The sequence below is a fragment of the Indicator indicator genome, chromosome Z (assembly GCF_027791375.1).
Source record: "Indicator indicator isolate 239-I01 chromosome Z, UM_Iind_1.1, whole genome shotgun sequence".
NCBI lineage: Eukaryota > Metazoa > Chordata > Aves > Piciformes > Indicatoridae > Indicator > Indicator indicator.
This window is the reverse complement of record NC_072053.1, coordinates 38289804-38313639: the sequence shown is the minus strand read 5'-3', so window position 1 is coordinate 38313639 and position 23836 is coordinate 38289804. Positions and strand designations below refer to the sequence as shown.

Sequence of the window (23836 nt, the reverse complement as noted above, 5' to 3'; positions counted from 1 at the left end):
ACCAGGCCATCCAGATAAACTGACTGTTTCTTTGTCTACCAGAGAAAACTTTTGCTAAGTCTGTAGTGAGACATATGATAGAACATATTTTCCTGCTCCCTCTGGGGCTCATTAATATATGCAATTAGTTAAACTAGTGAGTCCAAATTCAGAGAGGTTTCTAATTTCTCAGTGGGTTGAGAATCCCCCACCCTGCTTTCCCAAACCTTAAACTGTGCCAAACTAATATCTAACTAAACAAGCCCTGTCTACTTTAGATTTAATAGCATTGCCCACCTTTTGTTCCTCTTAATGTGGTTATTTTGAAACCTCCTGGTTGTCAAAGCCCTGTGGCATTCAGGTAACCAAAACAATCATGGATCTCCTGCATTATTTTTGGATGTCATCAGTGTGCTATTTGGCTGTTTCATTTGAGTTTTCTAGGGACAGTGATAATGACACTGACACAATGTGGCAGAATAAACTGACAGTCTTTCTCAAAATGGACCATTGTGTCAGCAAAAGAATGACAAAAATGCTATTTTACAACCAGCTGACACTGCTTTGCACACCCTTCTGTAGGTTCTCAGAAGTTTGTTTTATGGGAATATGAGCTCCTTCCTTCCTCTGAGCAGGTTGGAGGTCCCCTTTGTATGATATGAGCCTCAGACAGGTACTCACAGGGCAAGAGGGTCTTATGGGGAGGACCTTGCTTGTAGCCACCTGCAAAAAATGTTAGGGTAGAATATGAGGCTGGTGATTAGTTTCAAGTCTGGCCTGGTGATGAAGTCCAGCCTCAGCAGAGCACATGTTCAGGCTCTGGATTTCTCGAGGTTCGAAGAAGCTGCTAGGTTTGCCATGCGAGGCTGGACATCTGCGTGGCACATGCAAGCCCCAGTTCCTTCAGACAAGAAAATTAATCTGGAGTGTCTTGTATTTAGGGAATTTGAGTAATCACCAACATTCAAGTCCCTTTAATGAATCTAAAGCAAGATGCATCTTGAAAAGAAAGCACAGTCATGGTTTTGCACGCTTGTAACCAGCCACGCCATTTAACAGCAGTGCGCCTCAAAGAGAGGGGCTTCTTGTGATTTCTTGTCCTGTTGTTGCTGTGCAGAAGGGGCATGCAAATTCATAACACCCCTAGAGACAAAGTAAGGCTGCTATTCTTCCTAGTGAGTGCCAGGATTGTGCCTGCTACATTGTGTGTAGCCCAGAACAGCAAACATCTATCACTTTCAACTCCCAGGGCTCAGCTGCGCCTTGAAGACGTGGCTTAGCTTTCAACAGAGCTGATCAGCACACAATGTGCTGACTGTCATTCCCAAAGAAGGAAATGACAGATGGGCTGATGATATGTTTGTCTGGAGGTAAAGAATGACAAGAACAACTTGGTTACTAATTGCCTTTTCACCACTGAAAGGCGAAATGTCCCTATGCTTGACACGATTTGCATGGACATAGCAAAATTAATGAACTTTTTCACCCTCAACTGTCCCCAGAGTAAGCTTCACACCACTGTCTCCAGTACGTCTCTGGGGTTGGAATGCAGTCATTTGCATTGAGCAGACCACCAGAAACAGCGAGTTCAAGCATTTTAAAATGCATCTCTGCCATTAGGGCTTTTGCAGTCTGTTTTGCAGCAAGAGTGCTGCTGAGTAGCAGCCATGTGTCATATCAGTGACTGTTACCATTTTTTTAATGCTATCTGGCTATCAATAAAAAACCTATTCTTTCAGACCTGCAATTCAAGTTATTATTTCTAAACTGGTATGACTGGTATTGTGTAAAAAGAATACTCCTTATACACTGCGAAGTAACACATGAAACGGATTCCTTTTAATTGTTGCTGTTACTTGTCGCATAGATTTTAGGGTGAGTGGAAATTGAATCCAGCTGTGCAAGATGTAGGAAGTAAGGGACTGAGCTAAGGTCTCAGAATTGTGACCTTAGTACTTCTGTGTACCAGACAACATATCTTGACTTGAAATTATATTTAAAATTGGTTACAGATAAGTGCTGATAAAATCCTTTGTATGAAAAAAATCTTTATGAGATATTACCCATTACGTATTTCATTTGGTTTTTTTTTAATGCAGCATTAAGGCTTGTGTTCCATGACAGGCCTATTATTATTCTATACAATTCGGTAAGTAGATTCATCAAATGCAGTAAAATGAATAGAGTTTATCACTTAATCCTATACCTAGAAAAGGTTTTGGTTTGGAAGTGTTTTCAAAATTGATCAAAGACATGTATCAACTCGGACTCCAGATTTCTTCGCTAATTCTTGGCATGATGAAAGATGAATATGAAAGGGGGAGGGAGGGGATGCTATGTGGAAATACTAAAAGCAATCTGTTGCTTGCCTAGATAGGAAAACAGGAATAATTTTCATGGCTGAATTTGAAAAATGAATTTGGAAGAACAAAGCATAGCAATCTGACACTGGAAAGAGAAACTGAAAGCTTAAGCAATGTAGATGCTGCTAATGCTCAGGTACATGCTCTAGGCTGTTTTCTTGGTTTGAAAGCTGGTGCAAAACCAATTTCAGCCATACAGGATATTGGGTATCCTATTTGCTTAATTTTTGAGACTTCCTTGACAGCAGTGAGGTGGCTGACTCTTAATGGCAGCAATTTGTTTTCCTGTAGTTTGATTGTGGTGGGCATTTATTATGGTTCTAATCAGTAGCAGGAAGTTACATCTTCATGTAGGTCTAGTTTAGAGTTTCTGGGTGGTTAATATGAAGAATGTAATTCCAGGTACCTTATGGCCACTGAAGTGCTGCTCACAGCCTATCAAAGACAAAAAATAAAATCCCAACAAAACAAACAAAAAACATCAGAAAAACCCACACAAACCCAACAAAACAACTAAAAAATCCCCATGAAAAATGAACAAACAACAAAAAAAATCCGTTGATGTCATCTGACCTTTTTTCTTTTGAAAACAATCCCCTTCAAAAGAAATTTTACCATCTACTTTTGTTGCTTTTGGCCTTGTCAGTTTATGTTTGGCTATCCTGGCTGATCTGTTTTTCTTTTTTCTTCTTCAGACTCTCTGTTTGCTCCCCATATCCAAAGCATTAATTGTATCAGTGCTGTGACAAAGGGTGGTCTGCACCTTCTCCACAGCATTCAGATATTTTTTTCATGGCTCTCCGTGTGAAGTCCACCTTCCCCCTTTCTTTCTTGAGAGCTGTGTACTCATAGGCCTTCAGCTTGCTGTAGTAGTCTGAGAATTTGTTGTAGAGAATGGAGATGGGCATGCCGTTCAGGATGATTCCAAAAGCAATGCAGAGGAAAGCAAACAAGCGGCCAAGGTGGGTTTCTGGACACATGTCTCCATATCCCACTGTAGAGATGCTGACCTACAGGAAAACCAACAGTCAGCTTATTAGCTGAGAAGTGTTCAGGGACCAAGACAACTTGAGAGCATTTTTGCTCTTTTCATTGCAAGTCTGAAATATTCTCTGCTGCCTCTTTTTTTCTGTACCATCCATCTTATACTATCCCTAATGAAAAAGAAAAATTCTCTCTCATGAAGTAAAGAAAGACAACAGTGCAGTTTGACACCATTCAGGAGGATTTTTAAATGCTTTGTCCTGCAGAGGGAAATTCTGAAGAATTTCCACACCAACTTGTCTAGAAGGTGGTTCCCTGACAGTGCAAATCCAGTGATATCTATTGCTCCCTCATCATGTCACTGTGATGAAATTCAGTGTGCTTATAAAACCTGATATTTTGGGACTTATTTGTGGGTTGTATTTTGAGTATTACCTTTGTTTGCTATATATATTTCAAGAACTGATGAAAAGCACATGGAAAGCTTCAGCTAACTGTGAGATATATTTTTATGGGAAGAAGTGACCCAGGACTTTGAAGGTTCTAGATAAAATCCCCTTTAATGGTTGCATACCTATAAGGAGCTGTGAAAAAGATGAAGACCTTTATCTGTTGTCTGGAAGTTTTTGCAGTGTATACTCACAACAGATTTATACTTACAGTGCTAATTTTTTTGGTCTTTCTGCTTAGTTACATGGCAATGGTTACAAAACTAAGGTATATGTATGCCTTTAGTAAGGGATATTCCTGTTTGGTTTAGCTGATAGATACCACAGTAACAAATGTTTGCTGAATTCCTCTTTGAAGAAAGGTTTGGGAGTTGTTTAAAATACTTTTTGTGGGGCTCTGATGTTATTTAGTATATCAGACATATGTGAATCACAAAATCACAGAACTGCAGAACTGTCAGGGTTTGAAGGGACCTCAAAGATCATCCAGGTCTGACCCCCATTCCACTGGCAGGGACACCTCAGACAATCTGTGTGAGTCTGTGAATCTATGCTTTTTGCCACCACATTGTCCACACAGTTTCACAGTCTTTTTGTCTTCTCAGCCATCAACATTTTCTCTTTTTAGCCTATGGCTGTATGAAGGACCTGTGCTTTATATGGACCCAGTATCATTCCAAATACTGAGACACTTTCTCTGTAAAATGTAGCTTCAAAAACTAATGGATGTTTGCTTATAGGAATGCTACTTATGAATTACATACTCCCAAAGACTCAGCTAAAATAACTCCTAATTTATATGCTTCCACTGCACACACTTTGATTTTTTCTTTTACATTTAGTAAATATAACTTATTTTCCTCCAGCAGGTAAAACCTGCAGCCTTCTGCCATCTGCCTCTTCCTAGTCTGTGCAAGGGATCTTCTTCAGCCAATTAATTTTACCTTTTTTTTCTTTCTTTTTTTTTTTTTTTAACCCCCACAGTATCTCAACACACTGTGTGTATCTCTGAAAGAGTGATCTAACACTTTGGCTGTAATAAACCATAGGCAGTATGACTTTCACTGTAATGATCCATGTGGCTTTAGCACTAAAAAAAGTTTCTGGAAGGTCACAGTGTGCAGTCTGCCATCCTCTGACATGCTTAATAAAGTGTGATTTCAAATAAAGAGAGCATTAGGATATATGAAACAGCAGTAGATAAGCACATTTGAAGGATGCACCTGGTGCTTCCTGTGGAATAAAAAAGGATTAGTCACTTGGTTTAGTGGAAATAAAGTCACTGGATTTGAATGATAATACAGGATAAATCACTCCAAAAATATATACAGAGATGAAGGCAAGATGTTTATCTCTACCAGCCAGAACAAAACCATTAGCCTGTGATAAGGTTCTGTTCCACTGGCATAGTCTTCTATGCTGCCTAGGACAGTTTGGGAGGGATAGTTCTGTTCCTGCATGTGTGAGACCACGAGTGTTGTTAGATTTTAACTGAAATTTTCAATCGTCAAGAGTGAACAGGCTTCAGAGTTTTATGCCTGTAGATTGCAAAGCACCCCCTCTTTTGAAGATACCTGCTCACCTAACTAGACCTCTTTTACATAGTCATACCCATATAGGTTTCTTAAGAGTATCTAAATAATTATGGTGTCGCCAGATCACAGAAATGATCCTCAGAGATTTTACTCGTGGCCTGCATGTTGACAAAAAAAAAAAAAATGTCCTTAATGTAGTAGTTTATGAAGCCATAACCTGCCTATATCACTTACAGGTGAGCTGTGAAGGTGACATTACAGGACCTTTCCTTTAATTCACTAAAGTTTCCATTCTTCCCATACCCCAGCTTAAAGGATATCTAGCGTGTGTACATATGCACGTACATATGTAAATGTCTATATGTGTTTCAAGGGACTTTTTTTTTTGCCGTACACTGAATCACTACAAACATCTGTAAGGGAAATCACCACATTTCATCAGCTATTACTGAACCTGAATTGCAGGCCACGTGGGCTGCTGGCCAGGAGAAGCAACACTGGATGGGTTGGAGTTACTGTGCTGTGGACTCTGTTCATAGTATCTATGCTGATCATCATCTTCTGACTCCTTTCCAGTCCACTTGCATGGTCTTCCTTCCACAAGTAAGCATCTGCGACACAGACAGCCCCACAGTCTGCTCCAGAGGTCAGAAGTGCTTCTGGGGCCCTACCATAAGCATGAATTATGGAGGCCAGAATCAGCTCCTTGCAAAATGAAATGTATGTGATGATAGACTAGAACAAGCCTTAGAGAACACCCAAGATATGGACCCTGTTCCTTCTTTCAGCACCTGCAACATTGAACTACTGTCTGTTTTGATCTGGGCTGCTATGGATGCACGTCTTCTGCATCATAGCAGAGCTGTTGGTCTCCAGCACAAATGCTGCAGACAGCAGCATAGAGAGGGATGAGCTTACCCCTGCTCTGCAGTGATCCTGATAAAATTATCTTGCTTTCTGCCAAAACATTGCTGTAAAAATGATAATTGTGAAACTGCTGTACTTGTGTGTGGTTTATCCATTCAGCATTTACTTAGAGCCTGCTTCTCCCTCTCCATTGTCTGCTAGCCTTGATAAACTCAGAAGCATTTCTTTTGTCTTCACAGCTTTTGGAGGATATATCTATTAATTTGATCTCACAATAGTTTGAGAAATAAAGATTAGCTTTCTATAACTGAGTCTGTCCTTGGAATGTAATGCAATCTAAGACTGGAGTTGAACTGAACCCTTTAAAAGTGAATTCAGAGTTTGGAATGCTGGAACAGTTCTGCCAGGACACTGCCAGAGCCAGAGGTTTTTAAGCAAGGTGGAAGACTTTAAACTCTCACAGCTCTGTGTTCCCACCTAAATCTTCATGCCATTGAAAGATGTGAACCCAGCAGCCTTCAAAGACACTCTTCCACATAATGCAAAGTAAAGTCAGTCATAGTTCAGAACTCTCAAGGAGACATGTCCAAATGCCTCAGAGCACTAACCCAGTGGCAGCCTTTAAGAAATGAGGTCATTCTAGAGCTTGTCAGCTGAAACTCAGCCAGTTACCCTCACTCCAGGTGCTTGGAATGGGAATGAAACCACACTCTTTTGGCAGAGCTTGCAAAAGAGATTCAAGGTGACATTAACCAGCTCTCAGTACTAACTGATGTGGGATTCAAACCATTGACCTCGATGCAGAAGGCAATTTATCCCATTATCAACCGCTTAAGCCATTCTGCTTTTTGTGTTTATTCCTATGCACGTCTGGCACAGCATAACTAACTGCCAACGTCTTGTGTGTGTGTGCAGACATGCATCTTAGACATGCCACCTGAGGAACAGGACACAATCTCTTGTGCAACAAACCTCTTGGCATTGTTAATGGCCAGAACTCTGAGACTGCTTTGCCTTTGCAAGTTTGAGTGACCAGTCTACAGTTAATAAACAGTGTCTTATTATCTTGTATCATGGGTCACAGTAGATCTGCAAGAAGAATGAAAATCCTGTGTCCACTTGCAGTCAGCTAGGTTGATGCAAGGTTGGCATTCCTTTTTTTCAACACTGACAATGGGATTAAATGAGGAAATGCTTTCCTGTGTCTCTGCCAGCTTCTTTAAAAGTGGCACCATCTTTAAAAGTGGTACTGTCTAATTTGCTAGGACAGGAATTTCAACACGATTAAACCATGATTTATGCTTACAACAGAGGTGAATGACTGCATGTGTGTGTGCGTGAGAGAGTGCATGTGTCCTATAAGCTCAGAATTCAGAGCAGATGTTCACTGGTCTGAGCCTGCTGTTTTCAAGACTGACAGTGACTCTAGCAGGGAAGGGGAGGGGAGGGGAGGAAGGGTTCTGTGGCTACCCAGCAAGGTGAGATATGTTTACTTACCGCAGCCCACCACCAAGCATGGGGGATGCTGGTGAAGTTGGTACTGGAGACATCATGCTCCACTGTGTAGACCATGGCAGAGAAAGCAAAGATACCCATGGCAATGAAGAGCAAAAGGCAGCCCACTTGCTGGTAACACTGTCGTAAGGTAAAGCCAAAGGCACGCAGCCCTGTGGAGTGTCGGGCCAGCTTGAGGATGCGGAAGATGCGCATGAGGCGCATGATGCGAAGCACTTGTCCCACCTTGCCCACTCGTCCCACCTTCTCAATATCGTGCTCATGTTGAGAACCCCGTCCTCGGGGCTGGTCATCATCAGCGAAGCATTCGAGCAGCAGCTGCAGGTAGAGAGGCAGGATGGCAATGAGGTCTACTGCATTGAGGGCGCTGCTGGCAAAGCGTCGCAGGTCTGGGGTAGAGACCAAGCGCAGCAGGTACTCCAGTGTGAAGAATGCGATGCACAGAGTCTCAATGTGCTCCAGGACAGGCCGGCTCTCTCCACTCTTCTGGTCTACCTGCTGCATCTCCTCAACTGTGTTGAGTGCCAGGGCCACGACAGAGATGAGCACAAAGAAGCTGGAGGCCACTGCCATCACCTTGGCAGTGACAGAGGAGAAGGGCTTCTCCATGAGATTCCAGAGACGCCAGCGCTGGGGACCATAGTAGCGCATGTGGTGGAAGAGGTGCTCATTCTCCTGAATCTCTGCCTGGGAGCGCAGCTCACGCTGGACCTTCAGCTGCTCTCTCAGCTCCTCACGGCGCTCCTCAAAGCAGATGCGGCAGCAGCGAGGTGTGTATTTGAGTCGCACGCCCCAGTAGCTCAGCTCCTCCAGGAAGCTGCAGGGGCACAGCTCCTCCCGCACACGCAGCACCCCTGAGGCATAGAAGTTGTACACCAATTGGAAGACGGCTGGGTCCCGATCAAAGAAATACTCATCCACCTGGGCAGCATAGTCATCACACAGGCCCAGCTGGCAGCAGCGGTCAGTGGAGGTAGCCAGGCGGCCCAGACGGGTCTTGGGATAGACGGCCACTGCCTGGTAGGCGAGGCGATAGCTCTGGCCACCAACATTGATATTCAGCACAGACGAAGTGGAAGCTGGGGGTCCAGAGGAAGGGATGAATGAGGAGCAAGGAATGGATGATGAAGGCTGCTTTTCTCCCTGAACTGTGCCTCCGCTTAGCCATTTTCCTATTTCTTTCTCTTCCTCTTCCTCATCTTCATCATCCACATAATAGTTGTTATTCCCTTCAGGTCCTAGGAGCACTAGGGGCTGGGTGTTCAATGGAGTGGTAGCAGAAAAGCTGCTTTGCTTGTCTACATTGATGCCTTCATTTTCCTTCCCCTTGTCAAGCTGCAGGAGGACACTTGGTGTTTCCCTTTCTCTGCCATTGTGTTTTAGGAAAGGAAACCCTTGCTGCGTGTTAAATTGCAACATACTGGTTTTCTTCCCTCTTCTTCCTTCTTGTGTTCACCTGAATAAGGAATTAACAGTCGTCCTTTCCAATATCACAAAGGTTGACAGTCCTGTTTTTTTCTCTCTTTATCTCGATAGTATCATGCACAGCAGCAGTTCTGCATTTTTTTGCCCTGCCAGCCACCACTCCAGTTGTTGTGAAAGCTCTGTGTAGGATATAGACACATGAAGACTGCTGTTAACCGTTTTAATCTTGCTGACAGGGAAGATCTGAGTGCTTAGAGAAGGGGATTTAAAAGCTATTATCCTGCTTCAGCCTCATCTCCCTCAGGCTGTGACGTGAATGATTATGGATCCATAAATCTATGAAAAATCAGTTGGGTAAAAAAACACCTAAAGTTTTATTGCTAATAAAACCCATACATTTTCCTAATTCAAGTACATATGGATTAAAAATAATGTCAAAATGAAAATATATGAGAGGCAGAGATGGGAATAGAGAGAAGGGGAGAGAGGGAAAGAACACTGCACAGTTCTTTCATTTACACGAGTAGGGTGTGCTTTGGTTTCCCTTAATGAAAATAATGAGCAATTGATATGCAGATAATGGGTAGGGATTTGCTACAGTAGCTTTTAAAATGTTTTCCAAAGGTGATCAAATAAAAGTCATCCTTTCTCAGCCCCAGTTAGAATACCTCCATCTGGTTAAAAGACAGAGGAAGGTTGCAGTCTCTGCCTGAATGTTTGGCTATACTGTGGGAGTGTATGTCGCATGCTTCTCTGGACTCAGTGGAAGCACAGGGGTGTGAAGGGGTTTGCAGAATGCTCCTTCACTTCAAACTCTTCATGAGTTGCTCAGAAACAGAATAAAACCACTCTTGTTTCTGTTGCAGAGCAGATGTAATTCCGTAAAGCTGCACTAGGTACTTAGCAGGACAGGGAAGATGCTTTCTCTTGGTTTTGACAGAGGTTTCATTCCCACCTCTCATTGAGCTCGACGCAAGCATCTCCAGTAACAATGAGCATCCTGAAAGCTAAGTTACTAAAGCTCCTTTAAAACCAAAGATACACACAATGTAGAGATGGCTCCTTCAGTTATGCTCTTAGCTCCTGAGTTATAGCTTCTTAACACCAGCTTATTATGCCACCTCTATCCAGGCTAGGGCAGGAACGGACAAGGCGCTAGAAAACCCCTGGCTCTGGAAATACTCTTGCTGGTGGTTGACTTGGCTGAGCAGGAATCTTCTCATAGAGCTTAAGCAGAAAAGGAAAGTGCGTGGACATTGGAAGCAAGTACAAGCAACATGGGAGGACAGAGATGCTGTTCAATGCTGCAGGCAGAAAGTTTGTGTGATCAAACCTTGACTAGAGGGCAAGCAGAACAGAACTGTGAAGGACAATAAAAAAGGCTTTTAAAAACACGTTCACAGCAAAGGTAGGATTGGAGGTAACGTTGGTCTGTTACTTGACGAGGATGGTCATCTCAGAGATAGGGATGTAAACAAAGCAGACAAGTTTAATTTTTTCTTTGCCTCTGTCTTCAACACCATGGACTGTGGGCTCCACAAGAGACCTATGCTGTAAGCTTGTGACTAGAGGAATGACAAATTCCTAGCTAACCCCGATCTTACTCAAGACTTGCTACTCCAGATAGATGCACATAAATCGATAGAGCTCAATGGAATTCACCCCAGGGTACTGAAAGAGCTAGCTAATGTTATCGTGGGACCTCTCTGCATTGTTTTCCAATGGTCTTGGGATTCTAGGGAGGTCCCAGTCATGGTAAACTGGCAAATGTCCCAGGTTTCAAGAAGGATAAGAAGGAAGACCCTGGTAATTATAGGCCTGTCAGTCTCACCTCAGTGCATGGTAAAATTATCATAAAGGTTATTCCAGAAGTTACCGAAAAACACTTTAAAGACAATGCAGTTATTGACTGTCTCATTTTCCCCCTCAGGTTCATGAGGGAAGGTCCTGCTTAACCGTATTAATTTATTTTATGACAAGGTGACCCATCTGAACATGAGCCAGCAGTATGCCCAGGTGGCCAGGAAAGCCAATGGCATCCTGGCCTGGATCAGGAATAGTGTAGCCAGCAGGACAAGGCAGGTTATTCTTCCCCTGTACTCAGCGCTGGTCAGGCCACACCTTGAGTACTGTGCCAGTTCTGGGCTCCTCAATTCAAGAGAGATGTTGAGATACTGGAACGTGTCCAGAGAAAGGCAACAAAGCTGGTGAGGGGCCTAGAACACAAACCCTATGAGGAGAGGCTGAGGGAGCTGGGGTTGTTTAGCCTGGTGAAGAGGAGGCTCAGGGGTGACCTCATTGCTGTTTACAACTACCTGAGGGGAGGTTGTAGGCAGGTGGGAGTTGGTCTCCCAGGCAACCAGCATCAGAACAAGAGGACACAGTCTCAAGTTGTGCCAGGGGAGGTATAGGTTGGATATAAGGAGGAAGTTCTTCACAGAGAGGGTGATTGCCCATTGGAATGGGCTGCCCAGGGAGGTGGTGGAGTTGCCATCGCTGGATAAGATCAAGAGAAGACTGGATGAGGCACTTAGTGCCATGGTCTAGTTGATTGCTTAGGGCTGGGTGATAGGTTGGACTGGATGATCTTGGAGGTCTCTTCCAACCTGGTTGATTCTATGATTCTATTCCATGATCTAGTTGACCAAGGGAAGCCACTAGAAGTGGGTTTTTTTGTTATTATTTTAGCAAAACTTTTCATGCTGCCTCTCACAGTACCTGTCAGGATAAAGTGCACAGCAGACAGATTGACAAATCCATAATACCTTTGGCGAGTAATTGGCTGACAGGTCAGACTCAAAGTGTTACAATAAAATGGGGTGCATCAAGAAACTAGTAGGGTTCCTCAGGGATCTGTTTAAGGGCTGGTGCTCTCTATTTTCTGTGTGTGTGTGTATGTTTTTGGTTCATTGTTAATTATACAGATATAAAAATCAAATGTACATTAAGTGCATTTGTTGATGATACAAAACTTGGAGGAGCTGCCAACCCCCTTGAGGACAGAGACAACTTACAGAGTGATCGGTATAGAAAGCTGGGAGTCACCAGTCATATGAAATTTAACAAGAGCAAGGTCTGTGTTCTCCACCTGGGTTGTGGTAATTTTGGTTACATATACAAACTGGAGTCTGAGAGGCGAGAAAGCAGCCCCGTGGAAAGAAATTTGAGTGGCTTGGTTTGATGGCAACTTGAATACGAGCCAGCAGTGTGCCCTGGCAGCTAAAATGGCTGGCTGTGTTCTAGGCAAAGCACAGCATCACTGGCCAGTCAAAGGTGGTAGGTAGCTGTCCCACTCTACAGTGCACTGCTGGAGCCCTGCTTTGAGTACTGTGTGTGGTTTTGAGCACTTCAGCGTAAGCAAAACATCAAACTGTGACTGTGTGTCCAGAGGAGGGCGACAAAGGTAGTGAAAAGCCTCGAGGGCAAGACTTCGGAGTGGCTGAGGTCGCTTGGTTTTCTCAGGTTGAGGAAGGCCCAGGGGAGGGCTGTATCACAGTCTGTAACTTCCTCAAGGGGGACAGCAGAGAGGGAGGATCTAATCTGCTCTCTCTGGTGAATAGCAACAGGACACGAGGCAATGGAATGAAGCCACACCAGGAACGTTCAGATTGGACATCAAGAAAATGTTCTCCACTAAGAGGGCATGCTCCCTGGGGAAAAAGTCATGTCAGAAAGCCTCTCAGAGTTCAAGAACCATCTTAGGCATAGAGTTGAGTTTTAGGCAGTCCTGTGAGGAGCAGGGAGTTGATGATGTTTATGGGTCCTTCCCAACACAAGACATTCAACGATTCTACATTACAATGATTCTATGGGTAGGAAAGAAATGTAAAAACCTGACAGTCAGTAACAGTGGAGAAGGCTGTCCAATCAACCAGATTCTGGATACAGTGCACTCAATACAGGCTGGGATACAATTCAGTGTTGTAGATTCCAGCTTCTCAAGAACAGTATTTTCACAAGAGAAAACTGTAATTAAAATTGAAGAAGGTCATGAGAAGAGTCATCATCTTAAGGAATGTTGACTTTTCTCAGTATAGGGGCCTGCATAACTGCAATGCTTCAATGCATTCAATGCTTACTTTTGCTTTGGTTGAAAAACCCCAGAACTTTTTAAACAAAATTAAGCAAAGAATTTATATGGTTTTGTAAGGACTCAATGGATCAGTTCCTACCTTACTAAAGAAACGGTTCATAAAAGTTCATTAACAATTTTTTAAGTTCACAAAAGTAAGATCATCTGTAAGATCATCTATTATGACTTACTTGAACAATGACTGTAGAACTTCACTCGGTAGTTCTGACATTGTGCTAAAAAAAAAGTGGCTCAAACTACTTTAATATCGTGGAGGCTTGAAACAACATAGATTCATAGAACTGTTAGGGTTGGAAGGCACCGCAAGGATCATCCAGTTCCAACCCCCCTGCCATGGGCAGGGACACTTCACACTAGATCCGGTTGTCCAGAGCCACATCCAGCCTGGCCTTAAACACCTCCAGGGATGGGGCCTCAACCACGTCCCTGGGCAACCTGTTCCACTGTCTCACCAACACCATGGCAAAAAACTTCTTCTTAACATCCCTCTGATCATTCCCATGGCCCTTCTCTGGACATGTTCCAGCATGTCCAGATCTTTCCTGTAATAGATGCTCCAGAACTGGACTCCAGGTGGGGTCTCACCAGAGTGGAGTAGAGGGGGATAATCACCTCCCTCAACCTGCTGGCTATGCTGCTCTTGATGCAGCCCAGGATGTGATTGGCTTTCTGGGCTGCAAGTGCACACTGGTGGCTGATGTTGAGCTTCTCATCCAGCAGCAACCCCAAGTCCTTTTCTTCAGGGATGCTGTCAAGCCAGTTGCTGCCCAGCCTGTATCAGTGGTTGAGATTGCACCAACCCAGCTGCAGGACCCTGCAGCTGGTCTTGTTGAACCTCATGAGGTTGTTATAGGCCCACCTCTCCAGCCTGTCAAAGTCCCTCTGGATGCCATCCCTTCCCTCCAGCGTGTCTGCTGCACCACACAGCTTGGTGTCATCAGCAAACTTGCTGAGGGTGCACTCAATGCCGCTGTCCATGTCACTGACAAAGATGTTGAACAAGACTGGTCCCAGGACTGAGCCCTGAGGGACTCCACTTGTCACTGGCCTCTACTTGTACATGGAGCCATTGACTGCCACCCTTTGGGTGCAGGCATCAAGACAGTTTTGCACTGAGAAATTCTACACAGGTTTGTTTCAAGTGGTCTGGCCAGGATCTTTCATTAACCTGCCGTGATCTTTCAAGCTATATTGACAATATGGAAAATACTGCTAATGGTGATTATGAATAATGCTATAATTATTAATGTGCTGTTTGTCATATCAGGTCAGTCAAAAAGCATACCATGGCTGAAAGCAGACTGATTGGCTGCAGAGTTTGCTAAAACAGTGAGGGCTGAGTAGGTGTTAACATAGGGCATAGCTAATACATTTTACTGTATAAATATCCAGCACAAATTTCAACTGGTGTGCTAGTTTGTAGGAATGCCCCCTAGCATCCAATTCTGATAAAACAGCATCTCATCTCAGTGTGGGAGACTGGCTTGTTGCACACTGGGGGAATGAATCCGTTTTCTAGACAAAACCACCACTCTGGCAGCCATCAGAATGCCATGCTGCTGGTGAACAAATTCTTTCCTGCCTTTTGCTTTCTCAATTTCTTGTTTGACTTTATCATTTTGGGTTTTCTTTGTTTTGTGTTGTTGCTTATTTGTTTGTTTTGTTTTGTATTTCCCACTTCCCACTCCTGCAGCCACCTATAGGGTCTTCAAAGAGGGCGGACTGAGTAGGAAGAGAGGATGATTGAGGGGTGGATCAACAAATACCACCCAGCTGCTTGCATCTCTTCCTGCTCACATGTTGCAAGGGACCTCATGTGCCAGCGCAATTCCCTGCCTAGATACATCTGTGTTGCCTGCACCTACAAGGAAAGAGAACACAGAGAGAGAGCCAGCTCCAGATATAGGTAAGAGGCAGAGGGTCAAAATGCAAAACTGGACTGGGGTTAAGTTGTCAGCTTGTTACCTGAGCAGGTAGGCTGCGTCAACTATGGCAGCAGCAGTGCTGTATGTCCAAGTCATGTACCTGATGGCTGCAGCAACAAGGCTGAGCCCAGGGACCTAAGACAAGCTACAAGAGCTACCATCACTGACTGTGTATCAAGGTGTTCTTTTTGGTATCTGTTTTCACCTCTGCCACTCCATGCTATCTTTTCATTCTCCCAGTGAACTTCTGCTGATTGTTGTAAATTGTAGCTTTTTTAACAGATGACCCCACTAAGTTTAGTGTAGGCAGTTCCTAGATGTTTTTGAACAAAAATATCCCTGTCACGATGTCTGCATAATCAGGCAGAATTACTTGCAAGGAACACAGTGGAAGCTAGTCAAAGTTCAGAGCTTATTACACCAGCCCTTAAAACTGCATTGAGGTTCATTGGTATCTGTGTATGTATCAGCTCTTACTGGGCACTAGGCACATTCTAGGTATGATTCTGTCTATAAAGCTGAAATCTCTATGAATTCTGCCCTAAACTGAGCATTTAAAACTATCAGAAGACTACAAGATAATGCTAAAGAATAGCAGAACCAAACAGTTCTTTTGATAAACATGAAAGGATTATAACCCGCAGGGAATAGAAAGAGCCCAAATCCCTGGGCAGCAGTGGTAAATGGTATTGTAATGGACTGATACCTGTTCTATTAAATTTTGAGCCCAACCATATGTTGAGGGGTATGGTTTGGCTAAGACGTTGTAATGAACTGCCAGAGGGAAATCCAACAAATAACAATTCACTATTTTGAAGAAGCCACACTGTAAAAAAAAATGAAATGAGGCACAGAGAGAGAACAAGCCCCAGTTTCCCCAGTGTTTTGACTGATGTGCAATCCAATGAGTTTAGGCCATTCTCTGAGAGGTAAAATGAGACCAACAGCCTGAACTGTTCTGTCTTAATCTGAACTTGCTACAGGTAATTGCTGTACAGCAGCCACTACATGAAAGAAGAAGGGTATTCAGATGTAAGGTAGATTTTCTCTGGAATCCCAGCAAGAAGCAAGGCAGCATGGACAGAATGTAACAGGCATGGACAGCAGGCATGTCCATGCCAAGAGACATGGACAGCAGTAACAGAGCAGTACTAGTGATCTGTGCACGCAGAGTCACCTCAAACACATACAGAGACACGTGCACAATGATGACACAGAATCAAAGGCTGCCAGTGACAGAACTTACTGCACTTTTATACTTACAAAAAGAAAATGGGAATTAATTGCCTCTCTGCATCCCAGGTATCTGCTGACCCATGCAAGAGCTGGCTAGTCCCAAGTGGGCAGGACGAAGCTAATATGGAAAACAAGCTAGCATAAGCACATCCAGAAATAGTTGTGTCAGGTGGCTCATGTAAGTAGAAACATGAGGAAATAGATGTATCTAGTACATGCTTCAGCAAGTGCATGCTTTACAGCGGAATGAAAAAGAGACACACAGAATAAAGAACATACTCCAGCTTAATGAGTTCATAACCCTTTCTTACAGTTAGTATGCTGAAGAACAAACTGCTTTAACCCAGAAACAAGCAGCAGAATCATCAGTCAGCATTTTCCTTATTGCACATTGCTGGGTTTTACTCTGAGCCTTGCTTACTATATGCAGTGGCTCATTAGCAAGTCTTCAGACATGGGCAGCTCATGCCAGTCCTGCAAATAGTATAAATATTAAAAAGCACACAACAGCAGGAGCAAGAACAAATTTTACTTAATGAGTGGGTATGTAGAGAAGCAGGAAATAGACCATGCCAGTAACAAAACTCTAAGGGAGCTGGAGAGGTGGCCTGTGCAAATGTCAGACTTTGTACTTTACCAGTATTCCCCTTTATGGACTAAGCACTTTTCTTGCTGTTAGAGTTTAGCAGCCATTTTTGCTTTGAGAATTTGTTTTGTGCTGAAAAACAGACAATGGACAATGTATAGACATTCTTACACAAAATATTTGCACTTCTTCCTCTTTCTCCCAGGAATTTAGTCTTGTGGGCATTTTTTCTTGTTTTGCTGTTTTCTTATATATGAGAAAGGCACTTTTGATTGGTAGTGTACAGTGCTTTTGTTCGGTTTGGTTCGGGTTTTTGTATTGTTGTTGGTTTTGCTTTTAATGTGGAAGGACCCTGCACAGACAATAGTGACACTACACCTCAGTGGTGCTCAACTCACAATGTGGAAACCAGAGGTGAAAGTTTGTCTTGAGAAATAGCAGTTCCTCAGTCCACACAGCCATTCCTGGCCTGGTGATCAGCACAGCATGCATTACCTTTTCAGATTTCAGGATACGGCAGTGCACTAGACACATACCTGTTCCATAAAATGTGAAAAGCCTCCTGAGTCTGCAAGCTACATCGTCCTGGTATTGTTCCAGTCAATGCTTCCTCCTTTTTTCCCTGTTTGCATCCCATCTGTAGCAAGAACCAGCCAGCCAGGTCACAAGCTGATACAATAACCCATGTGTTGAGATCTTGAAAAAAAAAAAAAAAAGGTAATGATAGAATAAAGTATTCTTTTTGGTAGTATAATGGTGAGTTGAGTTGGACTCAGTCACAGGGTAATCTGATGGATATATATGCCAAAGCCATTCCTCCAAATTTATACATTCTGTCACATATAGTGCTGAGAACTGCAGATTCTCTTCATAAACTTCACTGAAACCAGCTAGCAAAAGGAAAAATAGACAATTCATTCATGCACACATTGCATACCCTAGAAACAAACAGACTTGGAAAGCACTTTATGCAAGATATGTACCCAGGAATATTTTGCAGGACCAGTGACAGTCTTCTCCAAGTTCTGTCCCTTGATAAACACATCCTTTGTAGTAACATTTTTCCATAGTTCCTTCTTCTGTTTTCCTTGGGTGTGCTTGCTGCCACTGAGGCTTCCTATGCCAGCATTCCAAGTGATAGCAAATTAGCACAACACACCAGTCTTTTGAAAATTTACTTGCTGCTTTGCAGCCAAATTACCGACACAGGCAGGTCTCATGATACATCCTGAATATGAAAGAACAGGCTGTGATTTGACAGGTCCACAGGGAATGAAGATGTACCTCCTCCATGTCTCTTACCATTTACTTAAATGCTTCATTCAAACCTAAATTGTGATTTTAAATTCTAGGATATATTCTCTAAACACAAACAGATTTATAATGAAGTTTTCTATCTACAAAGTTGCATATCAAATAACTCACCAGTTCAGGGGCAAAGAAAGCTTTTGCAGCCTGGGTTTTAGCCAGATTGTGTGTGTGTGTGTGTGTGTGTTTGTATACATACACACATATGTGTGAAAATCTGTCAGCAAGATTGCTATCCTTATCCCAGCCCTCTGACTTTTGTAAATCACTCTCATACAGAGAGCTTGTCAGGCACTTCATGAATACAGCACTGAGTGGTTTTAACAGGTTATTTTTTATGCTTTCTCCACATATTGCACAATACTGGCCTGATTTGCAACCTAAACTTTTCAATGGAAGAGTTCAGTTTCCAGTTCTGTACTTCTCTGCTTCATGCAGTGTAACACCCAAACCTTCTTTACGTTTCTCAGAAATTGTCATTGCTTGAAGAGTAAACAAGGCAGAGAAAAGATCTTTAGCTGATATTGCTCTGAAGAAAAAACAAATATACCATTGAAAATATTCCTTTGATTTTGACGTGCAACGAAAGAAAGGTTCTTCCCTTCTTCTCCCCTAACCTCAAAAGCTGGCAAGAGACATAGGTAGCACTGCATGGCTGTGGAAGATTTTTGAATGTGACAGAGTAGCAAGTGCCTGTTTAACCTAATCGCTATCTGTGTCAAATACGACTTAGAAAATCATCCTGGAAAATTGTTCTTTTAGAAAACACACTGTGCCCTACTGTTTTAAAAACAGGTCACAAATCCTTATTTAGTGACTATGAATGCAAATTTTGCCATAAATCACAGGTTAGTTGCATGATGTTTTATGTCAAACTGGAGCTGCCATGTGATCTCTATAAATAACTAACATGATTGTTTTTAGATTTGCCTGGAAAATAGTATTTAACAAATACTATTGAGAAACATGCTGCCATTGCTATTGCAGATAACCATGGATCGAATCACTGAATCCACAGGTAGGGGAAACACAAAATTTGGTGTGGCTTCTTGAGAATTTCCCCATCTTTTGTCCACCAAAGACTGATGATTGTCCCTGTCATTCTTTGTATTTGTTCAGAGTTAGAAACCTCAGTAAGAGCCATGCTACAGTGGCTGCCTTTCAAAGGACTGCTTTTACAGCTACATGGAAATGTCCATGTGGTGTCTCACTGTGCCGAAAATGACTTCTTCTGAATGACAGTGTCTTACTCTGCTCCTCTCCTCTTACTTGTCTGGGCTTGTTTACCTTCATAGGAATGCACTGTTTATGTCAGGTGAGATGTTGGTATTGCAATGGCATTGCAGCAGTTTGCTTCTGGATATATGATCACGCCTTTGAAACACTATAGTTTCTTTCTTGTTTCTACATGGAAATGTAGTAGTTCAAGTATAATGTTAACGTCAAGGTTCATAGGAGAGAGAAAAGATCCTTTTCCTTTGTTTCTCCTGAAAATCTGTCCATACTGACATCATGATGGCATAATATCTAAACAATATAGCTGCAACCTGTGAAAATGGATTTCCTGTGGAAGTTCTTCAGAGCTAAGATATTAGCCCGTGATATTGGTGATAGGGGATTGCAGAAGTAAAGGATCTAGACAGCTTAAAAGTCACTATCAGTAGATTTGTAGTTTACCTCTGCAAGTGGTCTTAGAAAAATAAATAGAGGTGATTCACTGTAACACCAGTGTGATCAGGAGTGACTTGAGGAAGTCAGAAGAAAAAAATCAGTCACAAGTGAGCTCTTCCCTGTTGCAAGTGCGAGACAAAAGAGGCAAGATGTAGTTGCCTGGAGTAGATGGGCTTCATTGAAGCTCATACGGGGGTTGCTGAAGCTCAAAATGGAAGAGTTGTATGAGGATGGCTTAGTACTAAGCTGGAATAAGGAAGAAAAGGAAGGAGGAAGGGAGGAAGGTAGGTGAGGAGGAAGGGAGGAAGGTAGGTAAGGAAGGAGGGAGGCAGGGGCAGAAGCAGGAATGGAGGCAGGGAGTAAAACACTTCCCAGAACAAGTAGGCATGGAGTGGCCTGAGGCAGCAAAAAGGAGGATAAATGCATTTCATTTACAAATGAAGGAGATTTGGGAAAAACAAGCCAAATATAACTAAATTATAACACCTAATGTCAGATCTTTGTAGGGTTGCGAAGAGTGATTTCCTTACATTGTCGTCATATATATTTGAAATCTACCTGAGAAGGTGGAAAGCAAAGAAGGAGTGTAGTTACGCTGCATGTTAATCCTTTTCTTATGTGGGTTTTGGTGATGTGTACAGGACCATTGCCTGGAGTTAATGGCCAGTAGGGGCCTTCTGGCATGATACCTGGTTTACGATTATTTAGTTATTTGTGATGTGTGAGGCACTTTTCAGAACGTGGGTTTGTGTTATTTTCCTGCCTCAGAGACCATATAATCCAATAGACTTTTAAAGTCCTGTTGCTTAATGCTTTCCATAATACATACAAATCAGCTTGCTTTCTTAGTAACTTGCAAAAATCATCTGCTAGGACAAGTGGGTCATGGAGGACAGCTCTCTGTCACCATTCTGCTTCACTAATTGTATTACCTTATGCCTTATTTCTGCTTTTTATCCATTTGTGTTTTGCTTTGTTACCAGCTAAATTCTCCACTGGCTCATCAGTATAGTGCCAGTGTGGGTGCATGGCTCATCATCGCAAAGCTTGGCTATGTCAAGCCATTCAGTAATCTTCCAAGCATAAATCATCTATGAAAAGTGTGCCAAGCTTTAGGTAGTTGTAGAGGGTGCTGAGAGCAAAGGAGAAATGATAGGGAGCAGTGGCTACAGATCAGAAGGACCAGAGGAAGCAGAGAAAGGAGGAGACCTGAGGTTAGCCAACACCCAGTGTTACATAGGTGTATTCATCTTTAATCATTATCATGACAAGCCAGGCAGGCACCAAACTGCTCTAAGACTCAGGAGAGCAATAAAGAGGGTGTTTAACCACAGCACTCTTCTTCTTACAGTGTCCTCTGTTTGCTGAAATATTGTTTACTACTCTATGGTACAAACATAAAAAGTTGCATGCTGGGTTTTACCTACTCCTGGGGACTGTGTAATCAAGCATATCACCACTAACACAAACATATCACCAGGAATGACAGCTTTAATATCTTTGAAGTTGAGGGGGAGAAACAAAACAAAACCCACCCAACCAAAAAACCCAAAACCAAATCCCCAAAACACCAAACAGTCAAACAAACAAACCAGAGAAGAAACATTATTGGCTTGGTCTCCTTCCTGGTTGAAAGCAGTAAGGAAACTTTGGCCAGGTGACAAGAAGCTGCTCAGACTCCATGCATAGTAGTGGAGGGCAGCAGGCAGCACAGGAATGGTAGATTTCAGTTGAGGGGTATTTGTGGACTGAACAGTGAAGGTGATGAAGAAGCAGCAAAATCTACCCTCACTAAAGAACCCCAGGAAATACAAGAAATTACATGTTTCATCCAAAATTAAGTATGATCGGAGTTTACAGCAAGATGTGAGGTAAGCAATGCACACAGGGGAGAAGGCTTACAGTAGGAGTGGTTGTGATTGCTGTGACAAACAGTAGCCATGGCCCACCAGTTACCTAGCATTTGTTGGGACTGTGATGTGTTTTGTAGACCTTGGGAAGAAAGCTTTATTTTAAAAGGATGCAAACTATTTAAAAAGAAAGCTACTCTCTGCACTCTTTCCATTGTCTTTTTTTCTGACCCTTCACAGAAGTAGCTTCCAGAGCTATTGTTCTCAGTCTTTGCTCTTTCTCCATGCCTCACCTTTCAGATCAATCAACATGTTCACACAGAGTCTGCTGGATGCAGGACAAAGCATGGTAGTCAGAAAGCATCACAAGGCACCTCTAAATTTGCCACACACACACATTGGAGTGACATGCTTAACTTCAAATAAAGTATTGTTCTTACAATTAGAGGACCATTTGGCACTGTTGTTGAGGCTCTGGCAGTTCAGATATTCCCACTACTCTGTCACATGCTCACATTGCTCCTGTCTTGTCACTGCTGGCCACAGCCTCTCCCAGAGCCTGTGGTGCTCCACTAAAATCAGTGATTTGTATAACTTTAAGGGGCCATGTGTTACTCCTTGGTTACCCTGAAGCATAGGAGAGGACCTGGGCATGCAATACGGTGTCCTGGCTTGCCATTTCCCTTTTGCTCACAGGTATATTCTGCACTTCGTTTTGTTTTGCTATGAATTATGCTTTAAACTATATCTTGATCTTAAAGCTCAGGGATCTTGATCTTTAGCTCAGGGATTCCTTCTGCTTTCTTTTATAATTATTTTTTCTGCCTTTTTTTTATCTTCTCACATATGAGCAATGAATACCTAGCCTAGTCTAAGTCCAGAAGGACTAGACTGTAATGATCACAGAGAGCCATTAAAGGCAATTTGGTAAGTGAAGGAGAATATGAAGAGTGTCATTTACTTGATTGCAGCCTAATTTAAAAATTAAATAAATACACACACACACTCACATAATACATTTAACAACAGAGGGCATAAACCAGTCTGCTTAAGTGTTCAAGTTATAAAGCACTAGGAAAGCAGTTTAGAGTGCTAGTGCCTGTAGGGCAGGCAGAGAGGGATGTGCCCCCTCAGCTGCACCATTGCCACTATCTCCCTCCAGCAGCAACACCATGAGACCTGCAGCCTTCTGCTCCCCAGGGAGCAATCCATCATGGCCACAATCTTCACCTTGTCTGGATCACCACTCTCAGGTGCCTCTATAACACTGGTGACAAGTTTGAGCTGCTGTCCCTACATGTCCAAGTAGCCCTCATGGTGGGCAGGAGTAGCTTGATCTTCAATCCAGGATTCGAGGGGAGAACCAGCAGCACTAAGGGGAAGTGAACTGACTAATTCTGGTGCTGTGTTAGGTAGTAATGGAGAGTAGGTGAGAGGAGATATCTCAGCCTCAGATGAATTTCAAGCTCATAAAATCCATCCTTGAATGGATTTAGGTAAACTAAATCTGACACACAGAGACACAATCACCAGCTGTGGTACCGAACTGTCTTCAAGCTTGATCCATTGTCCAAATGAACCAATGTAAATCAATATGATATTATACATACTAGAAAGAAATGCAACTTCAGCTGCAGCTCTAACAGCTTATACTGATGGAGAACTGATGGACGGATTTTTGGTTCATTTAAGGTGAATCAATACCTTGATGTTAATATATCACTGACAGACAACCCCATTTTTAGGCTTTTGTCTATGAAAGCTCCCAAGGGAGTTCCAACTTAGAAACCAACAATAACAAAAAACCCAAAATGAAACAAAAAATTAAACCAAACCAAACCCCAAACCAACCAACCAACCAACAAAATCCCACAAAAACAAGCAAGCAAAAAGAGGAGGAAAGATTATGGATTCAACATTGCATCTTGCCTCCAGTTTGATGGGACTACTACACATTCAGACTGCAGATGCAGCACCCTGGGAGCCGTAGAGGCTACTTACATAAGCAATGCAAACAGGCTCTGATGGCTCATACATGCTGATAACGGTG

General features: G+C 42.8%; 1 protein-coding gene across 1 annotated transcript; it reads right to left on the bottom strand.

Annotated features, from left to right (window-relative positions):
• Positions 1–3076: 3076 nt before the first annotated feature.
• KCNV2 (potassium voltage-gated channel modifier subfamily V member 2) lies at positions 3077–9111 on the bottom strand. Its single transcript, XM_054397570.1, has 2 exons — positions 7675–9111; positions 3077–3352 (listed from the first exon to the last, which is right to left on the bottom strand). Exons 1-2 carry the CDS (start codon positions 9109–9111, stop codon positions 3077–3079), a joined length of 1713 nt encoding a protein of 570 aa, XP_054253545.1.
• Positions 9112–23836: the final 14725 nt, after the last annotated feature.

Excerpts from the sequence above, each read along its gene's own strand:
- KCNV2 (XM_054397570.1), bottom strand. The coding sequence starts at position 9,111 with ATGTTGCAATTTAACACGCAGCAAGGGTTTCCTTTCCTAAAACACAAT. Across the intron at positions 3,353-7,674 it reads ATGCTTGGTGGTGGGCTGCG|GTCAGCATCTCTACAGTGGG; the intron begins GTAAGTAAACAT and ends GTTTTCCTGTAG.